At 38.5% G+C, this 25680-nt stretch overlaps 1 protein-coding gene across 7 annotated transcripts in view; it reads left to right on the top strand.

Annotated features, from left to right (window-relative positions):
* Positions 1-3929: 3929 nt before the first annotated feature.
* The window catches only part of MAP3K4 (mitogen-activated protein kinase kinase kinase 4), a 74674-nt gene continuing 52923 nt past the window's right edge, over positions 3930-25680 (top strand). For all 7 annotated transcript variants that reach the window (XM_061991624.1, XM_061991622.1, XM_061991620.1 and 4 more), the window contains exons 1-2: positions 3930-4334; positions 20439-20629. In XM_061991624.1, coding sequence (XP_061847608.1) covers positions 4273-4334; positions 20439-20629 — 253 coding nt within the window. In that variant the 5' untranslated portion in view covers positions 3930-4272. The remainder of the gene's footprint in view (positions 4335-20438; positions 20630-25680) is intronic.

The following is a 25680-nucleotide window of genomic DNA, read 5'->3' as shown; positions in this document are numbered from 1 at the left end:
TTTCTGACCTGATGCTACTCTTACTAACAGATACTCCTTTAATAGTGATGAGTTAATGGTATCAAGCCCTGTGTGATCTGACATGTAGCATGTGAGATGACAGTGTTCAGACTGAAATACTCTACCTCCGTCAAGCTAGCTGGCTCCTATTATAGCACGGGCGTTAAACCATGCTGCTGAACAAGCCTTGGCAGCTATCAGGAGAGCTTCTGAAGTGAATGAATCACAGTGGTAACAGATGATTGAACAGGGGTATATACAGCGTGACGCCTCAATTTCTTTCAGAGGTTCACACTTCAATTGCAGCAAAGCTCAAATTATATGACATGGAAAATTGATTTCCATTTCTTTCAAAATAAACCCCTAATCTGATCTTCTGTGAAACCAACAAAACTGTAGATGGAAGAATCTGCATATTTCCAGGTAGAAATACATCTCTGTATTTTATTTTTGCTCTGGAGTAGCTAGTTGCAATGTCTAGATGAGAAAGAAATGGTGTTCGACTGTCTTCTAGGTATTAAATGCAGGTATTGTTCATGTTTTACTTTTCATTGCATTGCAGAAGAGCATTTCCAATCTGTAACCATGACAAAATGAAAAATCTATCTTTAGCACATTTAGATGGACCTAGAACAACTCTACCTAACAGGGTGCTTTCCAGTATCTATTGCTAAAAGGGGGATTATGTCTAATTTACTTTTACTTTTAAACAACTTTTAGTGGGATTGAAAGAAATAATCTATTGGAAGGAAAAAGTAAATCCACAAAGCTACTTTTGCTGAGAATTTTATGTTTGCATGTAGTTCACAGTGAAGGATCATCTGATTACTATGTTTCACTAACTGTGTTTAAACAAAAAAGAACAAGTTGTGCCTAAATCTGTAAAACATTCATAATATAAAATGAAATTTTGGCCTTGTAACAGGTACTGGGAGAAAAATTTTGAAAGATATTCTTGTATTTAATTACTTAGGTGAACCCAATCTTTCTTTTTCTTCATTAGGTTTTTTGGGTTTGGGCTTTTTTTTGGTATTTACAAAAGAGCTGTAGAACTTGCAAACAGCAAAAGCACAGCTGCATGTAGAGTCATGTCTGATATTGGTGAGGAAATGAGAAGAAATGAAAAGAAAATAACAGCATCTATGCCCCAAGAATAGATAGAAATTTAAAGGGTAGTTGCAGTAGAATGTTTTAAAAAGCTATTAGAAAGATCTGTTTTTGTTACTAGGATGTTGTTGTCATCTCTTAAATTTGTATTGAAAGTTCTAAGACTGCTGCTGTAACAAAAGGCATGCTGCTGGAATAAAAAACACTTCCTAAGCAATCTCAGTACCTGCTAAAATTCTAAAACTATGTGGTTGCTGAAGAAAACTTAAAAAATCATCGTAAAGCTTCAGAAAAGAGAAGTTAAACTGAAGAAAGTTAAAAATAAAAAGTTAAACTGTCTTCTTCAACAGTTTCCTGGCCTTTTTAAAACCTAGAATGTTGGGGTTATGATTCTGCCTCATCAGATAATAAAATCCGTTAATATTACTAATATGTTGACTCAATTTTCTGACAGATTATGACACCATTTATTGTGATGTCTGTGTTAATTTTGTGCCTTCTCCTGTTCCAGTAGTGGAATCAGAGTAAATAATTTCATTTACCAGTTTCCATGCACCTGAGCAATGCGAGTATGTTTAGACTCAAAAACTGTCAGTCAAAGACCCTTTGACATAAAAATAAATTCCTTAAAAGAAGAAAAAAAGAATTATTTTTGTGCACAGGAATTTTTATAAGACCTCTGTAACTTCTTTAAACTTTGTCTTTGCTAAATATTACTTTTACCTAGGTTCCAACAGTCTTCCATCATCTGCTGTTTCCTGTCCTATCAGCGCATATATTCCCGCATCGCTTTTCCTTTCCCTCCAAGTAGGCCATTCATAAACCCCTCTTCTTACAGTCTTTACCTTCATGCTTGGAGTTAGTTACTCACTATTGCAGACAGAGGAGTGCTGTTGTATCAAACTTACAGCCTTGCTTTGCTTGGCCAGTTACCTGTAGTTTTAGCATATTCTCTATGGTATACCACAAGAATGCGCTGCAACCCAATATGCTGGGTTGCCCAAAAGGGAAAGGGGAAGAGACATGCAGGGAAGTTTTTTCTGGACCTCCTTGCTTAGGAGGCTGCAGTGAACCACAATTTGCTTCAGTAAATCATCTTGATATTTAGAGAAAGTAGTGTCAGCAGTCAGTCTATATTTCCACTTTGGCCAAGGGCCCCTGAGATGTCTGTGCATCCTCACCATCATGTCATCACCTCTACGGCAAAAGGCAATATCAGATTTTTTTTTCTGCCTAGTTAGTGAAAACTTTGTGCTTCTAACATATCACTACATTGATTGCTCTGGCTGAAGGAGCAAAAAAGCTGAAAAACTTTGTCATGATTGCTATCATAAAGTCTTTGCCCTGCAAATAGCTTAAGGGACAGTGTCAGACAACAATGCTTAACATAGTTGAAAAAAATGCTAGAAGCCATTGCCATGCAATGATTTAATCCATGACATCGAGCCTTTGTAATTTGCAATCATACAAAAAAAAATAAGTGTATACTGTGAAATAAGCGAGTTTGCTGTAGGTTTAGAAAATTTATGCTCTTATCGAGTTGACAAGTAATTTATTAGGTTAGCACTTCAGAGCTTCTCATGTTGACTTTCTTCAGGTGTAGGTTCTCGATTTTGTTCACCATGACAGATGAGTAGGAATGTATTGTGTGTATCTGCCTTTAGAATGGCTTTTTGGTTTTGGGCACAAGTATTTGAGCGAAAATCCTTAACGTGCTAAGGACTGGGATTTTTTCCCATTATATGAGGCAATCTTATGTAATATTTCTGCACACAAATGCGGAATGACTGGTAGAAAATAGAGAACTGGCTTCCTGTATGAGATTATTTGTCTGGTCTCACATTTTAATGCACATATTTATTAAGATGGTAAGTATATAATAGAAGTATTGTATTTCAGCTTTGGGAAAAAAATCACTTATTTCAAAGGGCCTGTTAAAATCAATTTGTAGAATGGGACAGATGCACAGGCAACTGTATATCATGAACAGTGACTTCACAACTGAACTTTATTACCAGATTAGACATCTGTGTAAATGTCTTGTACATTTAATTTAATGAAGGAACTGTGCATGAAGCAGAATCCAGCATTGGTTCAAGTTTAAATTTCACCCTCCCGAAGTTACATATACTGTTTGTATACACATTGCTAGGATTTGCTGCCATGCTTCCCGTTCTATAAAACAGATGAGGCACTCCCTCACCAATCGTAACAATTATCTCATTGCACTTTTTTTTGCCTTTGAAGGGCGTTAACGTTGATATTCCAGACAAACTATAGTTCAAGAAATTACGTTTCTCCTCTGTGTTTCCAAATGGATAATGGGGCTCCACTTCTCCCTTTGAGGAGAACTGCTGCTGGAAGCTTTATAAAGACCAGGTTCATGAAATGAAACAAGTAAGAAGCAGAATAAATTATGTCTGCTTAGTTTTCTTTTTTCCCTGCAAAACTATGAGCACTCCCCATTCTTCCCTGTATCTCCTCAAAAAGGCATTGAGAGTAGCTCCAGCAGATGCTGGGCATCACACAAGTGGGCTGGCTGCAGGGCACTGGTACCTGCTGAGGTAAACCACCTTCCTCTCTCAGTAACTCGGTTTTTCTTTTATCCCTGACTGCTAACGTAGGGGAAACTTGCAAGGTTTGAGACTCGTGCAGGCGTAGCGAATGCAGCCGAAGAGCTCTGTCACGGGTGGAGAGGGAGCCAGGCGCTAGCCGGCAGGGCGGCAGCTCCCGCCGCACCTCCTTCGCAGCCTGGCGTCGGAATAAACGCGGCTCCTCCCAGATGGAGAATAGTGGGGAAACACCCGCCGCGTCCCGTGCGGGTCACGCTGCCGTTCCACGGCGCTGCCCTGTCCCTACCGCCCGCCTCAGGGGCGGCCCTGGAGAGGGGATCCCACGCCTCGAACCGCTCCCCGCCCGGCCGCGCCGGAGCGAGCGCCTCTGGCTCGGCCGGTCCCTCCTCGCGCGCCGTAGCGATGTTCCCGGTTTCTCTGCCCTCGGAGCCTGTTTTCAAGATGGCGGCCGCGCGGGCGGCTCTGCGCGCTCGGGTTTCTGCAGCTGGATAGAGATCCCTCCTTTCCCTCTCCTCGCTGCACCCCCGGCGCCGCAGCGGGTCAGGCCGCGCCGCGCACCGCGCTCCGCCGCCATGCCGGCCCCGGTGCATGCATGAGAGGCGTCGCCGCGCTGTTCTCTGCCGCCGCCATGGAGGAGCCGCCGCCGCCGGGGAGGTCAGTACCCAGCGCTGCCAAATAGGGAGCTGTGCGCACAGAGCGGCGCGGACCGTCCGCTGCCAGACTGGGGCGCGCAGCCGGGGGTTACGGTTGCCAACCGCCCCTCCTGCACCCCGCGGGCGCAGCTGGCCTCGCGCGGCCGCCGGGGCACGGCCTCGGCAGCCCTGCTGTACGAGGCGTCCGTTTTCGACCCTCCCGTCTACCCCGGTCCCATCACGGTGCAAAAGCTTCGGCGGCTGTTGCTGCTGCTTCAGCGCTTTTATAAAGCGCCCACCGAGTGAGAAAGTGCTCCGATAAGAAAGCTAGTGGCTGCGGTGGGTAAGGCAATGTTTTGAGGGTTCTTTGCAATTAAAACCAAATCGTTTCCTTCCCCCCGTCGTTGAGCAGCAGGAGCAAAAAAGTGTTTCTGGGGCCCTCGCAAGGCCAGCTCTCGGGGAGACAACTTTTACCGGCAGCTAGGACCTGCGCCGGTGCTTGAAGACGGTGAAGAGAGGTGCGGGAATGGGGGGAAAGTAGCTGTAGGACCCCAGGCCAGGCTGACTACTTGTGGCCTGTGCTCTTTGGCTTGTGAACTTGCAGTGATAAAAACACTGCCCCTGGAAGAGTGTCTCGTATCTTTATAGCAGCAGTGATTAAATCCAGGTAGTTAGGCTCTCTCTGGCGCGCCGGTAAAACAGCAGAGTCTTGGAGTATCGCTCTTGGCAAGGTTGCAATCGATATTTGTCAGAAGGTACTGTTTAAAAAACACGCCAACCTCTTCCACAAAGAGGGCTAGCGTTCTGACGCCTTAAGCTTTTTGCAGCTGCTGTTACGCTCTGAATGTGCTGACCTGCAGACTGGCTTTTTGCAAGTCTCAGTCTGTGCCCTGCTGAGAGATGGGGATGCAAATTACTTCATGGTTTAGTGTTTCCAACTGGCTGTAGAAGTGTTGCATAAGGCCAAGTTATTAATTCCCAGGCAATTATTGTTCCATCCTGTTGATGCACTTCACTTCTCCCTAGGAAGCATTCAGTAAACGTTTGTGTTTTTCAAACGCTTATGTGATCAGTTAGTGCTGTAAGGCAGTAGTCAGGCGCATTGTGTTCCAGGTGTTCTGTGCAACAAAGCTCCGTGCTGTCATGTTCCCGAGATTGTTCTCGGGTATTGTAAGCTGCTGTTGCATCCTGATGTAATAAAAGGGAAGTAAGCGGTGATGCACTCCCGTTTGGATCGAGGCTATGGAGTTGAACAATTGTCTGGTTTGAGTTTTCATTAATGCATTTTAATGATTTGTTTTTCTTACGTCATGAGAGCGTCAAAACCAAAAGGTATATAGCAGTTAATTAGTTTTAACAGAAATGAAATACAAATGCCAGCAAGGCAACTGAATTTGTAAGCTTCTAAGTTCTTTTTCACACAGTATCTTAGAAGAGTAATAGTGCAGGTGAAGCAGAGAATGATGTAAAATGAAGTTTGTACAACAGCACGACCCTAAACCTGAGCAGTCTTCCTGTAGAGGAGTAATCTGCAGTGCCTGAATGGAAAACACCCAGGCATTTCCTGTCTAGGGCCATTTCTGACCTCTGCTGGATTCTGCTTATTAAAAGACAGTTTATATGAGTCGGATGTGGGCGTGGGTAGTGTGGTGGCAACTTTATCCAGCAAATGAAGATTGAATTAGTTATTTCAGAATGAGCTGGTGGGTGGGAAGGAGGTGTCTCAAAACAATTAGGTAGCCTTAATTTCTGTAGGGTAACTCATGTACTCCACTGTGATTCACTTCTGTATGTACTTTGTGTGTCTGCTTTAGAACAGCACTGCTCCTCTGGCTGTACATAGTATTTGCTTGTTCTTAAATGTAATGCAAGAGTAAAGTATCTGAAGGTTTTTCATCATGATTCAAGTTGATTTAAATTTTGGAGTTAATAGGTGTTCGGTTTTGAGGCTGTGAGGTCAGAATCTTGTTAAAACCAGTGGGGGTGTGTGCAGGCACACATTGGTGGCAGATGACTTTGAATCCTGTTCATAGAGTATGAAGGTTTTCTTATGATAAAAACTTGTTCTGACTAGTACTGAAGTGCATTGGTGTAATGAATTCTCTTTAAGTTAAATTTAATTCTGTTGGAGAAGTAATCGGTCATCCTCATTAGCAGTACACTTACAGTTGTTTGAAAAAAAGTTTATTGATTTATTGTTGTGAGACTACCTTAAGTGTTAGAAAGTTGTTTGTCTTTATGTCATGATCCAGTATCCTGTCAGAATACAAATGTTTATGTTCTGTAAATGTAAGGCAGACAATATATGGCTTTTTTTGGAATGGTACCTGCCTGGACATGTTCCTATGTGACCTGACCTAGGTTGACTTGCTTCTGCAGGGGGTTTGGATTAGATAATCTCTAAGGGTCTCTTCCAACCCTACCATTCTGTGATTCTATGATACAATCCTTAGTCTAAAGCATATGATGGAAAATTGCTCACAAAAGCAAACTGTTTTTTTCCCAGATCTTGCTTTCTTTCTTGAAACATACAGTTTAGGGTGGGGAGAGAGGGCAGGCATCTGAAAAGTACTCAAGGTACCTATAAGCAGATGTTGATTTTGAGCCAGAATTGCACTTGGACGTTGAACTGACTGCAGTGGTTACGGATACAGGAAAAGAGAAAAGGTTTTGGGAAGAATTCAGATTTCAGTATCAATCCTTGTAACAAAGCAAACAAGTTTTTCAAGAGAATATGTTTCAACTTAGATGGAATTTAGAACAGTATTTGAAATAGGTACACATTTGGTGTTTCTTGGTTATGGCCTATAGAATTTACATTTTCTGAACCCAGTTTTAGTCTTTTCGAAGAGTTTTCTGGCACAGAATCCACTGTAGAGAAAAATGAGGCCTTAAGCATCTCCTTTGCTGGGATGCCAATTTTGGTGACACTGCAAAGGTGTGAAGAGCTGTAGAGCTACTCTAACTTGTGCTTTGATTTCTTGTAGCCCTCTTTTCTCCTGGAATACATCCAGTGCAAGCAGTAAAGGAAGTAGCAAGGCTGTGCATAAGGCAGGACAGAATTGTGAATAATGTGGAGGCATCCTCCACACTGGGGAACTTTTCGGTGGTCTGAGTATGAGATTTGTTGGCTTTATGATAACAATAAATTGGGCTGTCAGTCCGCAGCATCTGTTGTTTGGAAGAAGCTTGAGGTCATGCAATGAATTGTACTCAACCTGCTTTTTCTGTTTGCCAGACTACCTGTTTGACTGATATTGTATCAGCAGTGAAAGAATTTTACGTTATTTTGTTAACATAGAATCATAACTTCAGTAGGAAAAATGATTTTAGCATTAGTTTTACCACTTTTTTTTTTGTGGTTTGATTTTTTTTTTTTCCTCATGCATTGAAATGAGGCAAGATGTCATCTCTGTTCTTGTGTATTGCATTTTCTTGTTTGCATGTGCAAGACTGGGATGAATGACTGATGCCTCCACCTACGCACAAACACACATGAAGTGCTAGTTGAGATGTGTTTGGCATTTGTAGCAGCAAGGGTTAGTCTGCGTTGTGTGGCTACTTGAGTTGTTTTTGTGTCTGTTAATTAGTGCTGTCTGTGTCAAGGTTGTTTTACTATTATGTAAGCTAGTGGTACTGGCCTTTGTGGAATGCAAAGTGTGCTGTGATGAAAAACAGATCTACTGAAATTGAAGGAAAGGATAAGGGATATGCAGTCATTTCTATTTCAGGGAGAGAATTGGGGTTTTTAGATGCTCATGGAGATTTGGCTTCCATGACAACCACATTTCTTAAATTATATACAGATCAGTCTTTTAAAGTTAATCTAAAATAGATTTAGAAGACAATTTTTTACACTATCCCTTGGTTGTCAAGTAGTATGTTGACCTCTGTCAGCACAGGAAGGTACAGATATCTCAGCTCATATTTCTTCATCTGCGTGGTTGGATTTGATATATGCCATTTAGGTTTGCAAGACTATTACTTTCCTTAATTTTTATTCTGCACTCAAGTGTTAACTGCATTGATGCTATATTTAGCCTATAACTAAATTATTAACTATTAACTAGATGATTTTTTAATTTTTAAAAATAACTCAGAAGCGTATTCATTTAAAGAGCTGATGATTGTCCCATGCTCATCCTTGTCCAACTGCAAACATAAATCCAAACCAGAGTGTTTCCTCTTACACCTGAATTTCAGCATTACTCAGTTGTCAAATATTCGCTCATGTTCAGTCCAAGAACCCTGTATGCAAAGCTCCATCAGCTTGCTATGAACCTTGCTAAGGTTTATTCTGGATCTAGAAAAGATAAGGTATAACTTTATTGCCCTGATGAATGTCTCCTGCTGTCATGAGGTAGAAAGAGGAAATTCATTCTGTACTTTCTCTGTCCTGCTAACAATGATACTGACTGTTGTGTGTTGCTTTTTAATGTGATATACATATATGATTTATTCTGCCCTTGGCTAATGTGTGCTGCTGGTTTACTTGTCGATGACTTGTGCAAGAACAGTATTTGTAAAGGTACTTACTGTTTTAGCTATGGAACTTCCATCTGGTGAGTGATAACAAGGCCATGGTTCCATATGCCTCTCTTACTTCTTGGCTGCAAGGTACAACTCTCCATGGGCATGTCTGTTAAGCATTTGAGGTGCTCCAAATAGTATGGGTACTGTGGTTCTATTGCATTGCCTGGATTTTCCAAAGGTCATAGCTAGTAGTCCAGCATCCAGTACTTAGGCACTAGTCTCCACTAAAAACATATTTCATTTTTAATACCTCACTTTCAGGGTTCTTGTAAACTTTCATCTCATTTTATAGATGAAGCCAAACTTTGGGATCAAAACCAATTGGTAGCTTTTTTCTGTCTAGGAACAGAACTTTCTGCCAGATGAGTAAAGTTTGTGCACAGGAGAGTAGGGGAAGTATGGCTGTTGCAGATCTGTTATCTTTTATCCTGGTTTTTGTCTTTCTCAGTTTGTCACTGTTATATATGATATATTTATAGTTGGGCTTAGCAGCCTTAACAATCTGTTGTAGTGTCTCTTATTCCAGTAGTATATAACTTTTCCTGGTGTGGCTTAAATCTTCTTGAAAATCCATACAGATTTGTTAGTATATATTTTGCATAAGTAGTTCTTGATTAAATATACTTTATTTTTTTGGGTGTGTAGCTTGAGTAACTTGAGACTTTGGCATCTGATTTATGCAGCTGTCAATAACTGAAGCACTTATCCTTTGGATTTATACTGTGCTACGTAATGTTCAACCATCTTTACTTTTAGTGATGAAAACATTTCGGAGCTTTTCATTTAAGTATAAAAAGGTCTGTTCTTGAAAATTTCGGTTTAAAAAAAAACCCCACCATTCTTTTTTCCCAAAGATGAGCTAGGGTATAATTGAGGTTGAAAAACTAGTGCTAAGAACGACAGAAACCAATTAATATTTTGACATTAATTGTTCAGAGGCGTTGAAGGTGAGAGCTGCGTACCAACTGGGCTGGGTGAAGCTCTCGGCTCCTGATTGAACAGTTCTAACCTTAAGTCCTCATTCAGCATCCCTTGGTAGGCTTACATATTTGTGGATTTGGAAACCTGACAAACCCATCAAGATTTTCATGCTTCTTACACATTATAGACCAATATCAGAGTTAGTTAGCTCTGTTGCTTATTCTTACTGAGATAACATGTGGCATAGTCTTAATCAGATAATCCGTGTGTGAATGGTGTGGGAAAAAAAGCTCAAAGATGAGTTTATATGTGTATCCTGTAAATACTGTTATGTCATAGTCCAAATTTACATGAAAATTTCTAATAATCCAAGGTAGAAAAATCAGTTAACTTTTCTCTGTTTCCACATTTACTGGTAAAAAAAGAGCAGGAAGGTCTGATTATTTTCTCTGAGATGAGAACATGAAGAACTGCCAAAACTGTTACAAGTGCTCTATTTTATTTTTTTATACTTTTTTTCTTGGTGTAACTTGCAGAAGAAAAGTCACTTCCTTAGATCACTTAAATAGGTTTTAATATCTCTATCTTTGCTTGCAGTCCAAATCAATGATGAATACTAATTTGCATTTTGTTTAAGTTGTTTTTAACACATTGGCAATTTCTGTCTTTTTGAAGTTTATTAATCAAAAGCTGCTTGAACGCCTCTCCTCTGTTCCAATAGCCTTTATCACCTTTTTCTGTGGCTTTTTATCATAAATATCTCAATTGACCTATTAGAAGCTTCTACCCGAGAATATTAGTAACTTACAACAGTGACGAAAGTGACTATGAGTTTCTAGGTCTTGAGAAGCAGAAGATTTGGTTTTAATTTCTCTCTTAAATGTTGTTGCAAGTCAGTACAGTACTGCTGTAAAGAGCTTTGTAATGGGAGCAACTAACAGGCATGTGCTTGGAGTGTACTGTAGAAATTAAGTTTGTTCATATTTGCTGGATCCTTCTTTTCTAATTAAATAGCTTAATTAAGAGTAATCATGGGAGAAATATGTCGATTAAAGATTAACTGTTTAGCTCTAAGCTTTACATTCATCTTTTCCCCAATAATATTTTTTTCCTTATAGATTTCTGCAGAAATAGTGGTGGTGTTATCACAGTGAGTTCTGTTGATCTTGCAGAAGAAATACTTGCATTGTGTTTCTCTTCAGATCTTAGGCGGTCTCAGATTTATTGTACTTGCTGCTTAACTGTTAGCAGGGCTGTTGTAGTGTAAATCCATAGTTTGCAAGCAGTTGGCAAGATGTAGGTCAGGGCTTCACAGCACCGTTGGGTGTTTGCATTTGTGTGGTTATGCTACAGGTCAGTCTTCAAAGCTAAACAAAGTGTAAATAATAAGCAAAGCATGGCTACTACAGGGCTACTATTACATTCTGACTATTTACTAATGAAGTTTTTTCTGTTTTTTGTTTCTGTAATTAGTGTGATGTTGACAAGCCCTTGTTAGTAGGTAAATTTATAAATAAGCAGTTAGAATTATGTAATTCAATCAGTTCTTGTTAGTGATACAGATATTACCTTAAGCAACCTCTTGCCCAAGTATTCTGCTTTTGTTATTGTTGCAAGTAAAAAAGGCATTAATTGTGCAACCAACTCAGACTAGAAATTGCTGTTCTCATCTCTTAATATCACTCTTCCCTTCTGCTCAGCTAGGAATGTCTGCCATATGAAACTTGCCAGTGTAACAGTAAGTAAATTTGGTTGCATAATGAAAGATGAAGTGATTGAAATTGGCAAAATTCTGCTAACAAACACGTTAAAGCTGGCTTGTTTTGGCTACACCAGTGAAGAGCCAGGGTCGGTATTTTCAATTATACCTGTGTATCTTGGGGGCTAGTAACCTCTGCAAAGCGTTAGTAGATCATCTTATAAATTGCTTTAGCTGCAGCTAGAAGAGTGTAACCGAGAGCATGATTTCACTTTATAATCAATGTATTGAAACAACAGGTTGCTTTCTTCCCCCGGTTCTGTCCCCAACAGGAAGCCAAGCTCGTTCACTGCATTCTTTTGGGATCTAGTAGTGACGTGTCTGTAGAGTTTTGACTTCAGCTTATTGATTTGATGGTTAACTGATGCACCAAAAAACTAATTTGTTTTTTCACCATCAGATTGGTGTCTGAGTTCACAATCACGATTGTTGACTTCTGTGGAGAGGGGGAAGATCTGTGCAACGGGGAGGCAAAAAGATGCACTAGAATAGGTTTCCTTTTTTGTGTCAGCTTGGTAGTTTCTGAGACTCTTTACTTCTTCCCTATAGAAAGTTGTGTGAATAAGCTTCATTAAATGTCATACTTGATTTTAAAAGCTTTTTACTATTGCTTCATGTTTTTTGTACTCTTACTGTCTTCTCTGCTGTAAGCTGTTCTAATGAAAACTTAGATTCTGTAAGATTTGCATTTGCACACTTGCTTGCTGCAAGCGCTTTTTTTTTTCCAGTTAGCGTCAGTGGTAAATGATCAAGTTACTATCTCTGTTAAAAGTAAATCCATCCCCCATGTGCCACCTTTTTTCAGCAGCATGCTGTTTGTTCATGCCCAAGCCATACAGAAGACTGATCATGTATCCTGCCTTCTGATTCCTCTGGGAGGAAAAATATAGCTATAGACAGCTGAATTTGAATTTGAGTATTTTGTGAAGTGAAATTGTTGCACTAGAACTATTTTTGTACTATTTGTACACTCATACTATTTTGAAATACTTTGTGAATGCAGAAAAGCCCTAGATTTCTGCCTTAAGATGACAGCATGATAAAATATTGTTTTGTTTCCTCAGATTACTTCCAGGCATTACCTTTAGGATATCTGTATCCTTCAAACTTTCTTCTAATTTTAAGATAAGTTCCGAGTTTGGTTTTTTCCCTCCGTTAGTTTTAGCCTTGACTTTGGTGTGCCTTACATAATACCTGCTTTTATGACTAGAGAAATCAATGAAAGGTTGAATGTGACCCTCATAAATATTTATGTCTCAGCTTTGAGAAGAGAAGAGAAATGGATGCATTTAACTGGGTAGGATTAGCCGCTTTCTGGAGAAAGGAAGAATACTGCATATGTAAGGGTGATCATAGAGATACACAAATGGAGTTACAGAAGTGTGCTTGAAAAACAGGTTGAAAAATTAAAGTAGTTAGCAATCTTGCTTTTTGCTTAACAACTGAAGGAAGAGTTGCAAGGACAAGTGCTTAAGAGAGCAATGTTTGTATTTTGTACTTCCTCATTGCCATTTTTTTATATAGCATTTATATCAGAAGAGATGATACTCTGAGATTTTCCTTTTCCACTATGGAGATTGCTGTAATGTGATTTTTCTGCCAGGTTTTATTGTCAAGTTATCCAGATACCTCTTTTCTAGAGTAAAGTAATGTCTGCAAGGTCATTGTGAGCTGGAGACTTGGAGCACCAAAACTCCCCTCCAGCTCAAAGTTGCTTTCAGTGCTTTTTGTTCTACTGATGGGATGTGGCATGGGTTTGTTGGCTGATGTTCTCTCTAAAATTTGGAAAGGTGGCAAGTAACAGATACTCCTTCCAAGTCCTTATCCCAAAATGCAGGTATTCATTTCCCACTGAAATGTTCCAAAAGTAATGAAGTTTGGTGGTGTTTTTTTTCAGGAGGAAGCTGATTCAGGCCTTAATAGAGGCATGATGCTTTTTACAAGTCTAATTCATAAATTAAAGAGTTCTTTAATGAATTTTTTACACTAAAATAACTTTAAGAAGGACTGTATCTGAGTAGTACTGATTCTTGTTAAAAAAAACCACCCCAAATGTGATGCTTTTCTACCACACAAATCATCTTAAAGCCAGACATGTCCTTAGTTTGAAGCTGAAAATGATTATACTGTTAAAAATCTTATCAGGTTTATTACCAAGTTTGAAACAGTAAGTCTTGTTAGTATGCTGGTAGCAATTAGCTGGTGACTAAGATTTAACATTAACTGCTCAGAAATGCTGAGCTCAGGTATAAGAGATTCAAATGTGAGTACAGGGTCAAGTATCTCCATTACTACATGTCAGTATTAGGTTTTAATGTCTATGCTTCTCACAGAATTTTATCTTGCTAGCCAGGCTATTTTTTTCCTTCTATAAGCCCTGTGCCAGATTTAGACAGGATGCATGTAACAAAAAAAACCAGTTGTATTTCTACAAACTGTGAGCAAATTCTTGCTGCTCTGTAAGAAAAAATAAAATCATTAAAATACCAAGGTGTTTGTTTTTCTTTTTATTGAAGGCTTCTTTGGAATTGCTCTACGAGCACTTCCTTCGAGGATTTTGGTTTTTTTTTTCTGTTTCTTTTGCTGCTCTTACAGCAGTTTACAATAGCTGCAAGTTTGAATGCAATAGCTGCAAGGACTTTTGCTGTTAACAAATCTATCAGATCTTTAAGAGAAGACTGTATGCGAACTGTGCGAACTTGGATTTGTAGTCCTTTCTGCTTTCAATTCAGGAACTTTTCAGAACCAGATCCATATGTTTAAACTTGTATCTTCCCTCAGAACTGGAAATTTTTAGAAGGTGGTGCTTTCATGATGTTGGAACACGCCACTAGGAGTTTACACCGATAGCAGTCCTGTACTTCAGCAGAACTGCAGTTCATTTTATCTTGTTTTCCTAATTAGGTTGTCCAATCCTCAATCTTAATCTCCCAAAGTGCTGCAGGTTAACTAATTGAAGTTCCTTCCTTGTGTTGTTGGTCCAGGTGTACCGTCACATTTTCTTGTGATGTGCAGATAAAATGAAACCCAATACAGCTCCACAGAAGTTAAGAGTTGCTGATTCTAGAGGTGTGTGGTGTGTAGTGCTTAGCAGCTCTAACTCTGTTTTGTTTTTTAGTTTTAACAGATACAGAGATGGTTACCTAAAAATCTTCTTTGCATTAGCAGCAGCTGCAGGATGATAATAATTTGTAATTATGTTCTTGTCAGAATATTATCTTTCAAATAGAATGGTTGCAACTATGTTTAGGGAGAGCTCCCTTAGCTTTAAGAAGATTGGCAATATATAGTGGCTGTGTTTCCTGCTGCCTTAGCTATTTGACAGTGTACATTACTAAGAACAAGCTAATGAAGCCTTGTCTTCCTACATACTTATTATCAAACTGAATCCCTGTTAAGGAGCATGTATTAGAAAAATAGACACTTTGCCTTAAAACAAGTCACCAAGTGTCAAGAGCAAGTACTTGGTAATTTGGTGGTAGACCTTGTACAGATCCTGTGGTTCTCTGTATGGAAATGTCAGGGATCCATGAAGTGTTGAGAAGCTTTACTGGTTTGTGAATGGTGTCATATCTATGTAACTGCAGGAAGCTGTTGACAGCAGTGGCCTCTGGCGTGCGCTGAGGTGGTGGGTGGTTATCCTGCGTACTGTTTTGTAATTGCTTAGCTCACATTGATTGCTCTGTGCTTGCAGTCTGATCACTTGACCTCTACTGCTCTGTTCCCCAGCAAGCTTTTAAGCTGTGTATGGGATAATAAGCACTGGCCAAACCCGGGTTAATTATGTAAGTGCCTAATATGTTTGAACTTTTGCTTATGAGGATCAAGGGTAGCTGATATAAAGGGAAGATTAAAAAATAATGTTTACCTCATATATCTGTCACAATTTTCAGCATGATGTTTTAATGTTGGTTGTTACAAATTTTGAAAGTAAAGTGCAAAAAGTTTATACTGGTTAAATATCATACTCTTCAGTGAGACTTTAGCCTACTGTAATTCTAATGTGTCCCAACATGGTCTTCAGTGCTTTTTTCATGTGTTCATTTATTTTTAATGATAAAGGACTGTATTTATTCGAAGATTCATGGCCTTTATCAGCAGTAACAATTACCAGACTTTTTAAGTTCTGTCCTGCTGCTTCAAATTTCATACCTCAGGTTCTCACCTTTCCTGTTTTTGTTTGCAGGCCTTTGAAAAATATAGATGATGTATCTCAGTTTTTGTGAATGATCTGGAATTACAGATATATTGTCAACACTTTAACTGGGTTAGAAAAAAAAAAAAATCCTGTAGTCATCTACATATGCAAATTGAAGAAATTTTGTATTGTCTCTTCTTCCAGTTTGAAGTGTACCTGGTGTATCATACAGTAGTTACTTGTTGAAAACATTCTTGATTATTTATTTTTTGCATTTCAGAGCTGGTTTTTTTTTTTTTTGGTGGTTTTGTTTTTTAACCATACTGCTCTTGCAACTTTCCCGATGTACCCAATTTATTCATCCTTGCTACAATCTCATATATATTCATAGAGTAAAATCGATGAGAAGCATTTTACTCCTTAAAATTGAGGTTGGTTTTCACATCAGCCTGTAAACAGACTGATGTGAAAACTATGCACTTCCAGTTTTCTTTGTAAGCATAGGGTTTAAATTGTCCTTGTCAAATAGTAACTTCAGTTGTCACACTTCTAGCTTTCACTTCTTGGGTGTATGTCTAATTAAGATGAGGACGATTTTCACTGACTGTGGGGAGAAAAACCCTGCAGTTCTTAGTAGCAAATAATAAATTAATTTTGGTGTTTTCCCAATTCTGGTTGCAGCAGTATTTAGGAACCAGCAATTCCTTGTAATAACCAGTACTATAACCTGATTTAGGTTTTTTGGCAGCACATTTTATAGTTTTCAGATTTAATTAGTCTTTATCTTATAACAGTAAATAGCGCACAAACATAAAAAATGCTGTGTCAGTAATCTGTTACGATTATAACTAGTTTTAATACCAGAGAGTTCCTGCTACTGATCATATATGTCCAGTGTTTTCTGAATGACATCAGCTCAGTCATGCTGGTATCAATATATGTAGTTACGTTAGTACAGGCTGTATATATCTGAGCATATTGTTGTATAATATGGCTTTTACTGGTGGAAATGAGCCTTTGTGTTCACTGTCATTGATTTGAGCACCAAGTTGATACACTTTTTGCACACAACCCCGAAATGGCACATGATCAATTTAAAAACTTGAGTAGCAACCTGTGCCTAGCTCCCTCTAAGCCAGACCAGCCTGCTCTGGTTGTATCATCTTGTCAGCTGCTAAAAAGAGTGGTTCTGTAGAGCATGATTGCAGTTTTGTGATGTGTGCTTCATAATTTGTGATAAATCTGCTATGGTTTTTACAAATTAAAGAACTAAACTTACACAGGAAAAAATAATCTGAATTTTAAGTCAGTCATACTGGATCCCACTGTATAGGCGAATATATTATTTGGGTGTGAGATTGGAGGGAGTTCTGAATACTTTTGGACTTTGTGCCTTCTCATAAGATGTTGCAAAAAAATAGTGACTTGAGGAAAGAACCAGCTTATGATCTTGAAAGATCAGTTCAGTCAGCTCATGGGGAGGATTGATCATTATAGTCCTAGAAGAGGTTACTCACTTAAAAGTAAAAGGAAAACAGTATTATTACTGGTGTTTTATAACATGGTAACTTGTCCTAGTTTAAAACCGCCTTGGAACTGAGACCTAATGCAAGTGCTACAGAGTCTACTCTGCCAGGCCCCGCAAGAGCATCAGCACTCCACCCTGTGCCTTGCCAGGCCAGTGAGATCACTGAAAAAATAAATAGTTCCATAAGCACTGGAACTAATGACTTCTTGTTTCATGTGGTTTAGTCTCTTGTGGTTGATTGATCTTTGGCAAAGTCAGAAGGGTGTGCTCTGCCTGGAGTTTTTTCTGTAGCAGGGCTGTTTGCAAGAGTTCTCAGGAATAAAATATTTTCTGGTGTCCCAAAAGATGTAAGCTTGTGTTATGCTTTCCCAGTTGAGCATTTACAAGTTCCTTTTCTGTTATTTATCCACCCATTTTCACAAGATCTGTAGGAACAAATTATGACTACTTTTAGATTTGTCCAATAGTGGTTATTAAATAAGATTGTTAGAAGACACATAAACAGCATGACTTCTCAAGGCAGTGAAACTAGACCAAAACTATTGGTGATTCTGTGTGGTTGTCATTATGGCTGAATTCGCTGTAGGGCTCTTCTTACACTACAGATGGTGCTACCGTACCACCAGAGTAATTTTTCTTAGGTAACTGCTAAAGTTTATCTACAATATTTTATGAAGTTGCCTACCTTCTCAAAGCTGTAATGTGAGAGGAGTATTTTCACCCACTAAATGTTTCCATGGCTTTGCAGTGAATTGAACTGTTATGCATCTATGTCTGTTTATAGCTAAAGGCAAAGAAAAAGTACAAAATTTGATTTTGTTTTTGTTTAGCATTACTGCTGTTCTACTGGCTGACAATGTTCTGGCATATTTCTCCCTGCAGACAGCCTTGCTCCACCAGAGCATGAGTAACATTCCTCTCCTACCTCAAAAATAGTAGCAAGTAACCTGTTACTTGTGATTCAAGTGAAATTGAAATTACCAGGTACTGATGTTTCTCTTGCACTGTGATTTAAGTCAGTTGTTTCTCTGTCTAAGTGTCTTTTACCAGAGTGGAGAAGGTGTAATTTGCGCAGCCACTTCAGAAATGGGGATGGAGGTAAATTGCACCTTTTTTTTTCCCCTCCAAGTTAGAGTGGTGGAGGTTCTTCTCCGGGATGCATGTTGAAGCAAGAGAGTTATGTGCTGCACCAGTGGGCAGTGATGAGGATGAGAGGACTATACTGGGGTAAAGGGTCCCATATTCTGGGAGAAGGTTGAGGTTTTGGTGTCACTTTGAGCTCCAGCTCCATGTCCATGGGATTCAAGAAGCTGGGGACTTGTTTTGACCTTGGAGTCCTATCTTCCTCCTTCTCTTTTTCTTCCTTTTCTGTATTTTCCCTTGGTAGATAAACATCAGATGGGTATAAAGGGATAGAAGTTAAAACCCTGTCCTGCTGCCATCTGCTTTCCCCCAAAGCCTGAATTGACCAGAGGATTTCATTATTTTGTGAGGCTTTTTTAACATTGTAAAGATTTCAAATGATGCTTTACTGGTGGGGCAATGATGCAGTTCACAGGTTATCTTAAAATAGTTTGTTTTCCTAATACGTCAGTGAACAGCGTAAAATGTACTGAAGTTTGGTTGTTGACAGTGTGAGAGTAGTTTCGTTGCTCAGTGTCACTTGATCATGCAGAGGAGACCCATCTATTAGTAGTGTTGTATCTGTCTGCCACTCTACTGAAGTAATCTTACTTGTTGGGAGAGAGCAAGTGTCCAGGAGAAAGGAAGAGATATCCGAGATGATTACTCATTTATTACATTTGTCTTTTTTTTTGTTTGTTTGAAAGTAAATCGTAATGTAAGGGTGCATGCATACCCCTCATTGTGGTTGTTTTACATCTGTCTGCTGCTTATGAGGGGAAACTGGCTGTATTGCACTGTTGTCTTGGAGTTTACTCAGAGTTTACATATGAAAACTGATGATACTGTTTGTTTGGGTTTTTTTGCCATGTGAGTTTAGGAATAGATCAGCTCTTGGTGCTGGCTTAGTGGGCACTTACGTATAAGTGTCAGAACTGACTCAAGGAAAGGTTATAGTTCTTTACTGGGGAGAAGGAGAAACCACAATCATAGCCATCTGGACTTTGTCTTTTTCAGCAATGGAATTGTGCCATTGCTTGGGTTAACTTGTGATACCATGCAGTTTTTGTTTTATTTTGGATGTTGTATTTGTTTGGTGTTGTTTTTGTTTCTTTATTTAAACCCTGTACCTCACTGAAGGAGAAAACCTTGTTCTGTAGTTCTTTGAACTTTTTAATTCAAATTGTTCAAAGACAAATAGTGTAGAGTTTTTGAAAATTACAGATTGTCAGTTTTTAAATGTTTTGCAATACTGTATGTAATGCTACTCTATAGTGTTTGCCAATACTGCTAGGCATAATAGTAGTGAAAGATCTTACTTGTAGTTGGAGAGCTAATGTACTGGACTCTGTACTGGTAGAGGTACTAATCCTGCAAAGATGCATGCTTTCGGTTGAATTCACTGGTCTAACATCCAGTAGTTAAGCTGACCATCCAGATTTGTGGCTTGAAGAACATTATTTTGTGTTTGCATGATCTGTGACTTCTTTTTAAGTATTGCCAATATTTTTTTTCCACACTAATTGGTGCTAATTAAAAAGTTACTATGTAGACCTTGGTTTTTTGCTACCAAAAGAAAAGAGTTCTAAGGTTAAACCTACTTGTTGCTAAGATCAGTGGAAGATAAATCAAATACATTTAGTTCTCCTATGCTTGATGAAAGTTTTGGGAAGGATGAAGAGCCTTTTTGGTGAACTTCGAAGTTGTCTTCATGGTATGAACAAATTAAGAGGGTAGAGGATACAAGGAAAGGTCTCTGCTGCTGATTAGATTGTTTTGCATTAATGTTTGTATTTTTGAACCTTTGTTTCATTTGCCTCTTAGTTAGGTATGACACAAGTTTTCTCAGAAACAAGTATATGTTGCGTATACCTGTATGTTTACACCGTGTTCTGCTATGGACACTGACTATACATCCTCTTTGTTGTATGTTGCTTACACTTTGCTTGATGGGAAAGTTGCCCTTATAGGTGTGAAAAGATTTGGACTAAATGAACGTGACTGTAGCAGGAAAATACAGAAGGTTTGCCATGGTTGGGATTTATTGATCGATTAACTTTCTAACCAGATATTGCAAGTAAAAATTCATTATCTCTAACATCATGGTTTAACTTGTTCTCTACAGGAAAGAGTGCAAATCAGAAGATGCTACTTGCAAGATCTCTGAATCTGACCCTGAGGAATTATCAGATGAAGCAAATGCTGACACCTTCTATGGAACTTCTCCTCCTAGTACACCCCGCCAGATGAAGCGTATGTCAACAAAGCATCAAAAAAATAACGTTGGGAGACCTGCTAGCCGCTCCACTTCAAAAGGTAAGTGTGGTGCTTTTTTTTCCTGAGATGACCATGAAATCATAGTAATACCCTGACGGAGGAGATACACAGAACATGTCAACAGATACTGAAGTGGGATGAAAGGACAGGAAGTTAATTTCCTTATTGCAACAAGGGAAAATTCTTTTGGATGTTAAAAGAATAATTGTGATATGAGAGCGGTCAAACAGTGAATGGTATACCAGAGAGGTTCTTTGGTTGTTGAATCTCTATCTTTTGAGGTTTCCAAAACAGGGGGAATGTGATCGTGAGCAGACTAAACTAGTTTTGAAATAAATTCTTCTTTGAGCAGGAAGTTGGAAAAAATGACACTCAGAGGTATTTTCCAATCAATTTTTTTTGTCTGATTCTATAGTCTCTAGTAATGGTGTAGTTACTTCTCTGCCCCAGTTTCAAGTTTTGAAGTATTTCACAGCCTGTTTTATAGAAAAGTAGAGTTTTCAGCGATGAGTCTTTAATGTCACTGAAGAAATTAAATTGTAGTAACTTACTTCTTTACTTATTTTGAAGCTTTTAGTCATAACGTCATAACTGAGAAAAAACAAAATAACCTTGATATGTGTTTTTTCTAATATTACTAAGTAACGATGTCTAATACTGTAAGCTACTTTTTTCATATTTACTATGAATTTCAAGCTCTTTTTTTAATTTTGAGGAGACAGAGAATGTAGTAATTGATTGTTAAAAGGTAGTTCAACAAAACGCCATGTAGTAGCTGTAACTTTTCAAGCTGTCCTTCCACTAATAATGTGTAATATTAGTGTTTTTGTTGAGCTTACGATGGGTGCAAAAAAGGAAAGGTTCCATTTAAATATAAGAAAAAACTTTCACTGTGAGGATGACAGAGCAGTGGAACAGACTGCACAGAGGGGTTGTGGAGTCTCCTTCCTTGGAGGTCTTCAAGACCCACCTAGATATGTTCCTATATGACCTGATCTAGGTGAACCTGCTTCTGCAGGGGGGTTGGACTAGATGATCTCTAAAGGTCCCTTCCAACCCCTACCATTCTATGACTTTATGTGCAGTATTTTCATACAGAATAATCCCAGATTTGGTTTTTTCGATTATGTGAGTTATGGAGTTTTAGTCTGTTTGTTTGTTTGTTTTAAAAACAAGCAACGTAATAACCAAACTGTCAGACAAGGTCATTTGCCAGAGTTATGGCAGTTTGACGATTGCCATTAAATACTTTTGGAAGAAATTTTTTAAATAGCTTCACAGGAGATAAAAGTGTTATCACAGAGTGCTTTTACTAGCAGGGGTTATATCTTCAAAGGGAGAAGCTGTTAAAAATGGCTTAATGTGAGTAAGGGAACACAGACTCTTTTTCAGTTCCTTAGAGTTTTGGAGTGCAAGTTCATAATAAAAGAAGAGCCCATGCAAATATCTCCCAAAGCTTTTGATTCTCTTTCATTTCATACAGCCTCTGAATAATGTCATTGTGAAGAGAGCATTCACCAAAAGACCTTTTCCTTAAACTAAATTGAAAAAAAATCTTGTACTTGCTAGTTAGCTGTGTAGGCATTGGAATTATTACGCTGCTTTAACTGGCTTTTGATAGTGCCTTTTGGCAAAGTTAAACTCTTTTAATGCTACATTAGCCTCATTTAGATCTCTGTATGGTAGTTATATAATCACATTCCTTGCTTTCTGCGAATTTAATTAATTTATTTTCTTGTTTCCATGTTTTAAAAAAAATGATTTCAAACAAGAAGTTATGATACTGAAGAACTTCAGTGCCTAGTATTTCACAGTAACCCTTTGGTGCTGAGGACATATTAAGGTTGGATATCTTTGTGAAATTGGGAACCATTGTTTATCCCTGTCTAATACATTTTTGAGGTTTCAGAGCAAGGTCTCTGCTTGTGAGGGAATAGTAATAGGTCTTGGTTGCTGTGAGTGCACCTTTAATATCTATTTGAGTCTTTTTTTTTTTTTAATGAATTGGATAGTGTTGTGTAAATTATTTTTTTCCGAAAAGGTCATAGTTAATTTTAACTTTGCCTATATGTACAGTCTCAGAAAATTTGTGTTAAAAAAAGAAACGCAACAGCTTCAAAGTGGACTAGTTGATTGACCTTGAATTTCTATGCACATTCTATTACTGAAATTGAACTGATTTTACTTCAGTGAGAGAATTAATTCAGGGGTTGGTTTGGTGCAACTAATCAGTCTTAAAAAGTACATTAAAAATATCTTCCAGATATTTGCATATAATATGGATTTTTGTGTCTTTCCTTTGTTCAGATAACTGAACAGTTTTGAATGTTAGGAGCTTGCTTATTTATCTCCGTTATTTGTTTATTTTCTATCACCAAGTTTCTTGTGACTTGCATTAATATAAAAAAATAAACTGACATAATCTGTTTAAACTACTTTCTGAATAATTTCTTCTGTAGCCCAGGGCCCATGGGATTCATGTTTTCTAAGCTAAATGCATTTTAGAGTTTCTGCTAAGACGTATGTGTATCTCCTGCCAGATTTTTCTGCTTGCTTTCTTAATGAAGTATTAGCTTCTTGGACTATGTAAACAACAGTGGCTGCCTGCTTTTTAATGTGGAGCTTCTGCTTGAAGGGGAACCTCTGTCCGCCTTTTTCCCCTATCAATTGCTACTTAGTTGTGAAATTGACCTGCCCCGTGTAGCACTACAGGTAATTGGAATTCTGAATTTGTTGCTAGAGCTGAACTTATTTTACAAAAAAAAAAAAGAAACCTATACTAAAAAGCTGCAATAAAATTAGTAGTAGGAGCTCACACATTTATAACATTGATGCTTATTTATTGCAGAATTGTCAAGTATATTTGAATCATTAATGCCTGCTTATTTGACGAATGAGAGGTTTTTTAAACAATTTGTAGACACTTATGCCTAGGAATGATAATATTCAAGCATTAGAACATCTTGGATGCCTTTCTTTCAATGTGTTGTGGTGGGCTTGGGATGCTGAAGGTTAGTATTGAAGGAGATTAACATGCCTGCCAATGCAGAATGTGTCTTCCCGCTGCTTACCTGTCCTAGCTTTTGGGGCCATTCCCTCCCTGTGGCAGTTCCAGCTGTGGCATGGAATTCAAACTGATAATGCTCATCAGGACTTCGAGTCTTGTGTTCTGTCTGGTGCTAGTTAACCTCATGGATTAGTAACCAGTGAGGGTCAGGTACCACTGCCTGACAGAAGTGAGTAGGTCAACATAAAATCACTTATAATTAATTTTAGTGTGTTGTTTAGGATCACTGAGTTTCCATTTCCAGGAAGTAAACTGTGTTGAGTTGGGTATTTATCATCTGCTGTTGTACTAGGTAGCTCTTCAGAGAAAAGTGTATGAATACCTGAAGTAGAAGTAGGGTAAGAAGCGTTAATAAAGTCCATATTTGAAAGAAATAGATTCTGCGATGTCTTTGTGATTCTTCTTTCTTCCTCATACCCTTCAGAATATAATTGCTTTTCTTTTTTTCCCCAAAGTGCCATTGTACACATTGTGACCTGCTCCAATCCTACACAGCTATGGCTAAATTACGTATTTTAGAAATGGGGATTGGAAGGAGGCAATGTGACAGGTCACTCACTGTTCATTAAGAGCTGAAAACAGGATTCATAAAAGGAAACAAGCAAAGGAAGGTGCTCTGACCACACATCTCTCCACTTTTATGTCAAACGTCTTTGCCACTTTAATACAATGCCTTTGTGTGCATACACTTGATACTCTTTGAGCTACATTACTGCATCAGTTTTTCAGAGAACTGCTGTCTTACATAACTAGAGATACTTTTGAATTCTGTGCTGAAGGAAACAGATTTCTGTATGATTGTACCATCTCTTGTTGCAGATGCTTGAAGATATGTATTGAATGAAACAAGACTGAAGGGCCATCTGATAATTAAGTAAATGAAAACATCATACAATAATAGTATTTTACCACAAAAATTTTTGTGATGCTAGGCAAATAGCACAAATTAAAATCTGTTTCTTCTTTTCCTAGAAATGAAGACAGAGATTCGGGGATGCAGTTTGCAAATTGTTGAGAATCCAAGGTGCAATAGAAGTCAGGGAGCACTGAACTCAAAGAGCTCAATATACTGAAATGTTGGGCAATGTCTTCCCATTTTTGGCACCCAAAAATAGACTTGACAGATTTTTCTTTAGCATGATTTTCCATGTATGGAAAGGGAATAATAATCTTCTACTGAGCAGGCCCGTTTTGCAAATAAGCTTATTAGGATTTCTGGTATTAATGAACATTATAGTGAGTAGCACATTACCAAAGACTGTAATGAAATTATTACTTGTAGAGTGAGAAATGAGCTATGTACAGCAAATAATCCTCACAGTCACAGTGAACCGTGAAAAGACAGCAAAGTATTCAACCATCATTCTGAAAGTCTCTGTTCTTGAATAAGCAGGGGCCCTCTAACCCTGTAGCTTCTTGTGTTCCAACTGCTGATCACTTGGACTACATCTAGTCTACATACAGGTGTTTCTCTCCAGCCTGTCACCAGTTCTTCAGGAGGCAGAGGGAACCACTGTTTTGCTATGAAGTAGCTCCTCCTGTCATGATCTGCAAAGCTGAGACTGAAGGAAAGAACTCCTGAGGAAAGAACTGGAAAGGAAGAGGAGATTTTAGGAAAGGGCTGCTGTTAGCTGATAAATGAGAAAGCAAGCATTTGTGTGTTGGGAGAGTGAGGATATAGGCTCCTGGTGTTCAGACAGTGTATTAAGGCTACAGAGATGTTCCCAGAACTAAGATCAAGCTCCCCAAGAGCCAGAATCAGGTGATTCAAGTTAAATTTTGGAATCCATGTGTGCTCTTGTTTTTAATCCATCTCTGAGGTCCTCTCTGCAAGAGGTAAAACAAGAGGAGGAAAACAAAATTTCCTGTGGTGCTTCTATTAGTCTAGCTATACTAATGGTAATTTCCGAGACTATGTTTTACTTTTACCTATGACTTTTAGTTTTATTGGTACAAAACAATATTCTATGCTCAAACTAAGAAATGTGATTAGGAGCTGAACTGAACAATGCTTTTTCTTTTG

This window comes from Colius striatus, chromosome 2 (assembly GCF_028858725.1).
Source record: "Colius striatus isolate bColStr4 chromosome 2, bColStr4.1.hap1, whole genome shotgun sequence".
NCBI classification, from domain to species: domain Eukaryota; kingdom Metazoa; phylum Chordata; class Aves; order Coliiformes; family Coliidae; genus Colius; species Colius striatus.
The sequence above is the reverse complement of the archived record's forward strand: the minus strand, read 5'-3'. Positions and strand labels throughout refer to the sequence as shown.